The sequence below is a fragment of the Gavialis gangeticus genome, unplaced genomic scaffold (assembly GCF_001723915.1).
Source record: "Gavialis gangeticus isolate Ggan-Ray unplaced genomic scaffold, GavGan_comp1, whole genome shotgun sequence".
Classification (NCBI taxonomy): Eukaryota; Metazoa; Chordata; order Crocodylia; family Gavialidae; genus Gavialis; species Gavialis gangeticus.
In genome coordinates, this window is record NW_017728992.1 from 74,253,957 (window position 1) to 74,260,424 (window position 6,468).

A 6,468-nucleotide genomic window follows, 5' to 3' on the forward strand; every position below is an offset into this window, starting at 1 on the left:
CATGGTGCTTCAATGATTGAGTTTCGCTCAGTTGAGAGGATTTGGAACTGATTTGGCTGATTTGACCCAGCATATGAAACATTTTCCAAAAAAAAGGAAAAAAAGTCAAGACCCCCTCAGTGAGATTTGGGATTTGCATATGCTCCCTCAATTAGCCACCTCAAAAATGATCCTATGTGTTGAACCATTTTACTATGATTGATCATACATCCTAGACAGGTTGCAATTACTGTACAAATATCATAATTATTGTACTGGGCTGTGACCAAGGCTTAGGCTACTTCCTGCCCAGGGGGGAATTGATGACCTCCAGAAATCAAGGGCTCAGGGGCTTTTTTTTTTTAACATGTAATTATATAAGGTTAATTTATGTTAATGTTGATTTATGATCAATGTTGGTTACCGCCCCCCCCTTTGATCAGGTTTGCAGACGGGTGGCCTTGCAAATTGCCCCCTCCCTTGTTGACCCGGGACAATCCCCGCAGGGGGGAGGGGCTGCGAGAGCGCTCGGGGCAGAGTTCGAGCGCGGTGACGTGTCCGAGCGCCGCGCGACGGCGAAGCACGCGTGGAGGGTGCGGGGGGGTGGGGAAATAGCACGAGACCCCCCGCAGCGACACGCCTGACTCGTGACGCCAGATTCTTAGACCTAAAGGACACGCGGAGGGGAGGGGTGGGGAGATCTCCCGCTCCACCAATGAGGAGCCGGCAGAGGCGGGGAAAAGAAAGAGGTGCCGGGTGTTGATAGGCTGTTGCGGCACAGAGGAGCGGGACGGCGGCTGCTCTGAGCCAATGGGCGTGCGCGCGAGGTGGTAAGAATGTGCCCGGGCCGGGCTGGCTCGGTTCGGCGGAAGCAGGAGCGATGGAGGACTCTGAGAAGCCGTGTGAGCCCTGGCGGGGCCGCTACTACCGGCTGGAGGAGATACAGAAGCGCAACCACAGCCAGAGCACGTGGATCCTGCTGCACCACCGCATCTATGACGTCACCAAGTTCCTCGAGGAGGTGAGGTGGCTGGGGGCTGCGCACGCCCTTGGGTCCGGCACTGCTCCCCGCCACTTGGCACGGCCCAGCCCAGCTTCCAGGCGCTTTTTCTTTTGTTTATATAACTATTTAATATATCATATGTATTTATTTATGTATACTTTATAAGAAGGTGCTCTCCCTGTAAAAGTCCAGTTTTAAAGTTTGTTGCCCCATTTTTAAAGCTTGTTCACGACCCTTTCCTACTTCCTTGCCACCCGCTTTTGGGTTGTGGCCCATGGGTTTGAGAAATGTTGCCCTAGAAGCAGCTGCAGGCTGGCAGCTCTTGGGTAGTGGCAACCTCAGTGGCTTCTTGTGGGGGAGGCGGGGTTTGCAGGCAGATCTTGCAGGGTTTCTTAAAGGTGAGAAACAGTACCCATGGGTTTTTCCTCGCAGGCTGGCAGAGTTCCAGCCTTGGGGGTGCTTGGGGCCCTCCATGCAGTCCTCTGCCCCACACACTGGGAGGCCTGGGGGCAGTGGGTTAGGAGTGAGGGGCACTGGGTCAGGACTGGCCATCGGTGTTAACAAATGTGTCCTGGTACAAAAAAGATTGAGAGCCACTGCTCTTGGGGGCGAGTGGGGGCTTGCACAATGTGGCGTGGCTAATCTAGCCGTGGTGCAGCCCTTCCAGACTGAAAGATCTCCCTTCTGAGATCCCGAGCACAGGGGCTTTGGCCAGACTTCTGTCTTCTGAAAGTTGGTGCGGTGGTGCAGATGGAATAGGCTGCCTTGGTCAGCCGTGATTTGAAACACCTTGTTTGGGTGTCCACGGGCTCTTCCCTTGTCCTTACATCTGCCGCACTGCTCCAGACTTACAGGCCCACCTGTCAAAGCGTAGGGCCTTTAACTGCCCAGTGAGCGTGCGCTGCAGAGGCATTTAGTTTAAGTCAAAAGCAGGCAGTGTTGAAGGTCCATGTGCCTTTGTGCTCCCCGGTGGATGCGGTCCATGTAGGAGCTCTGCCTGAAAAAATTGTTTGCCTGCTGTCATTGAGAAAAACTTCCAAGGTTCCAGTACTGCACCCGAGGCAATCAGCTGGCTGCAAAATTTAGACCTAAAATTGTGAATATATTTTTCTTTGCTTTGTGATCACCCTATCACATAAGTTACATAAAACTTTCAAGGTTATTAAAACCTAAACATTAGAAGGAGGCAAATCACTTCCTGGCCTGTAAGCTGGATAGATCAAAGGTTAACAGGGCTTTGACGCTGCAGATGTTTTTGCCTTGTTCTGCATCAGGGGCATTTTGTAAATCCCCTGAGTAGAGCTGGGTGTTGTGGCAATGCAAACATCCAAGGTGCTTTCTTCTATATGGTGCTTTCTGCTCTTGCTGAGTGCCACCTGTGGCATATTGACTTATGCTCCTACAAACAAGATACATCTAACTGATGATGAAATCCCGGGGGTGGAAGGAGCTTTGCATGCAGAACATGAAATCAGTGTCAGTTCTTTCAGACTAGATCAATTTGGCATGCAACAGTGTCAGAAACTCTTGTCAGATAAAGCCAGTGAACTTTTGGCTACTAGTGGAATGGTTGCTGAGAAACAAAAAGCTTAAAGGATTTTCTTGTGGGTTGGGAGAGCAGAAATGCAGTTAGTAAATACTGAAGGGCACTGCTTTGTGTGCAGCCATTCCCAAGAGGGATCAGCTTTTCAGTTTGTGGTTAAATTGCCTCATTTCTGATCTTTATATGACCAGGAGTAAGTCTCAGAGAAGAAGCTTGTATAAAAAGCAATAAATACATTTTGTGCAGAATTTTTTTAACACAAGGTATAAATACTGGTCAGGCACTAGCAGAAGACCTCAAGTGGTCTCGTATTCATTGGTCAAATTGTTAATGAGCTAATTTTGGCTTACTACATAACATCCTTAGAACAAAAGGAGGTTTTATACATTTTTTCGTTAAGAGTATCCTTTTAAATGGACAGACTTGAATACAGCACATCATTGTATCTTAAAAAAGGAAAGTGTTTAAGAATTATTTTTTTTGACCAGCAAAAATATTGGCTTTAATACCATTACATCTTCTCTGTAGAAATTGGGCTCTTTCTGCTATTTCCCTTATGCTTTTAATTTTTGATGTAATTAGTTCATATTTATAGATAGATCCATATATGTATATCATCAGTATGAAAGAGAGCAGGTATCTAGCCCACATGAAGAAATTGTCTATTTCTAAGATGCTGCAACCCTTTTTAGATGTAAACCATATACTAGATGACCTTATAACCTTATGACTAGATGACCATATACTAAAAATAGAGTTTGACCATGGATCTACATGTACACTGTTAAATCCTTCAGAGTTCCTGCTAATATTAGTGTTATGGTAGATTACAGGATTTGTATTTCTTTTGGGGGTGAAAGACTGGTGACCCCACAACTGCAGTTTTAGGAGTATTTCATGTCACACACTTTGATAGCTACAATGAGTAAACCTTTTGTCTGGTATAATGCTGTATTTGCTCATGTTGGAGGAAATTGAACAATTTGGGTCCTGCTTTCTGTAAGGAGAAGGATGAAACTCATGAGTTCTGGTTGTCACCCAGGCACTTTTAAGTGGCTAACACATTTGTAGTGATTCCATACACAAAGTAAAGGGAGCAGCATAAACACCATCAATATGGTAAATTATAAATGGCAGGTTAAGTGTTCCTGCTTTGTTGCTGACCCATGTCACTGGAGCCCAAAGACTATCAGTTTTTTATGGCAGCAGTGAAGTAAATGGAAGTACTTAAGCCTGCCTATAGAAAGCCTAATGTAGCTCCCTTTGAAGTTTAAAACAGAGCTTTGCTGTTGATTTCACTGGGAACTGGATCAGACACTGATCAATCAGGTTTAGTAGAGAAATTGCAGAGCAGAAATAAATATGTATTTATCCTAAGATTTTGGATATGATCTGTTCAAGAAATACACTACCACAGTATTTTTAATGAAGTATGTCTAATTTAAATCTCTTGTTTTAGAGAGATTTTTCTGCTTAATAAAATATATTGAGCAATAACTTAGTTTTAGAAGTACAGTTTTCAAAAGTAAATGGCGACTCTGACTGCTGATTCCAGTTGGTTTTGCACTTGCTGTAAGGTTACACTTTGAGGCCAGTGCAGCTGAACCAGAGGCTGAACAGCTGCCTCAAAAGAATTTGGAGAAAATTTCAGTAGAAAAATGTTAGTAGAGTGCAGGAATATGACTTTGATGTCTGGGTATCAGATCACTGTATGTTTGTGTCACTGTCCTATGTGTCACTTCATTGATTTCTTCTGGGTAGAAAAAGTGAATTCATGTAATACTGTACATTTGCATCAGGCTACAGTTCTGTGTTTTAATCCTCTTCTGGGCAGGAAAGATCAAACAGTGGTTCAGTAGGGCACATTGTGTTTACTCAACTTCAGTTTTGTCATCATGACATACAAGTTTGACTTCAGAACCTCTACGTTTTAAGATAGGGAACAGTATTCTCTGCTATATTAAAATATTGATGCAGTCTGGGGAAAGTTTGGAAACATTTCTAATAACAGTAGAGGAGCATCAAAGTAGTGGTTAGTGGGGCTGACAAACTTGTTCAGGTTTTGAGAGGCAGTAATTAGATGTCTAGCTCTTGCTTGCTCTCTAGAGAGAGATCTATCTATCTATCTATATAGATAGCTATCTTACTTACTAGGTAAAGCTTTAAACATAAGAGCAAGTGCTATTCTCTTTGCTCCCCTGATTACAGAAAATGGGCCCAAGGCAGAAATGACTTACACAAGTTTACAGAGTTAACCAGGGATTTCTGAAATAAAGAGTTGCGTTAGGGGAGTTTAGTTGGTTTCTCTTTGTACATCTAAACTACTTTTTCAAACTTGGCTCAGTGCACAACTCTTTTTCTTAGGGTTTTGCTATCCCATACTTTATTTCATAAAACTCCCCAAAATAAAAAAGGCAGTTCTGGGAACCTATGGCTGAGGTAGGTAGTAGTAGATAAAGCTTAAATTATCCCAACCAAAGAGCCTGCAACAAATCAAAGCTCCCAAGATGTTCTGGCTCTTTGCCACTGCAGTTTTCCGTTTCTTATTCCCTTGGTGAAGAATGAAATGTTCTGTAGCAGTGACCTTCTGCTGCATCCAGATTTTTCAAGGCTGAAAGCCCACTTCTATCTCTGAGCCTAGATATGCAGATTTATGGATTTTTGCCTTACTTTACCCTGTAAGTAAAACTTGGCATATCAAGGTGGTTAAATGAATAGAGCACTGAACTCTGACACAGAAAAAAGATTAATGACTTGTACCTTTTGGAGGGGTTCAGAAATAAGTAACTGTAGGCATTCAGCCAAGCTGAAAACGATGGTATCTGAAGTTTGTTAAACTTGTGCTCAGTTATTTTATCTGAAGCTATAATGAGTGTTCACTCCTGTTAGAAATCTTGTGAATTGTTGCAGCTTAAGGCCTATTCCACAGTAGAAACTTTCCTGTTAATTGGTGACGTGTGATCTTGGGTTTGTTGTTTTAGTAGTGGCAAAAGTTCTAAAATAGATAATTGTGAAGATGTTTTTGCTATTAAAGCTTATTTTACTTAAAGCCATTATAAGTGTAGGAAGCACACTTCTGCTTGTATAAGCTGCATTTACATGCTGAGGTGTCCTGGTGTAAGTAGATGGGTTTATTCATTTTACTGTAGGCCTGGTCAAAGATTCCTAGGGTCAAGAGATACTAACATCTTCATTAAGGAGGAAGTTTTGGTAGTAAAATGTTTTAACAATGTATAAACAAATATCCAGTATAATCTAAACAAAATACAGAACTTGAAAAGGGGCTTAAAATAGAACTTGAGAACTTGATTTTTGATGCTTTCTAATGAAAAAGTAACTTTTAACGTTTGGTTAGTGGCAGCAATGATGTCTCTTTCATTTCATAGATTCATAGAAGTTAGGGGCTAGAAGGGACCGCACAAGATAATCAGGTCCAGCCCCCTGCTCTAAGGCAGGAAAGACTGCTGAAGTCAGATGGCCCCAGCAAGGTATGCGTCCAGTTGTCTTTTGATCTCCAGGGAAGGTGACTGTACCACCTTTGTGGGGAGTCTGTTCCAGACCCTGAACACGCAAACTGTAAAGAAGTTTTTCCTTGCGTCTAATCTGAAGCGATCTGTTGGTTTATGACAGTTATTCTTAGTCTTCACCTGGGGTGCCTTGAAAAACAGATGTTCTCCTAGCCCTTCATGTTCGCCCCTTATGTACTTGGCTGCCAAGCCTCTCCCCTTGCCCCCCCACCCTGAGTCTTCTCTTTTCCATGAAGGGGTGGAGTTTTATGATTAGTTTAATTTTTTTTCACAGGGGCCTGAACACTTTGACAAAGGTGCCATTAGCTTTCTCTGTAATTAATGATGCTGATGACATACTCTTACTAATAGGAAAAAATTTGGAACACTTATACATGTTTAACTGGTGGGGGGGGGGGGGGGGGGGGCTCCCCCGG

At 43.3% G+C, this 6,468-nt stretch overlaps 1 protein-coding gene across 1 annotated transcript in view; it reads left to right on the top strand.

Annotated features, from left to right (window-relative positions):
- Window positions 1-839: 839 nt before the first annotated feature.
- LOC109302701 (cytochrome b5) overlaps window positions 840-6,468 on the top strand; it is a 28,588-nt gene continuing 22,959 nt past the window's right edge. Inside the window, exon 1 of the mRNA XM_019524422.1 lies at window positions 840-1,000. Coding sequence (XP_019379967.1) covers window positions 860-1,000 — 141 coding nt within the window. The 5' untranslated portion in view covers window positions 840-859. The remainder of the gene's footprint in view (window positions 1,001-6,468) is intronic.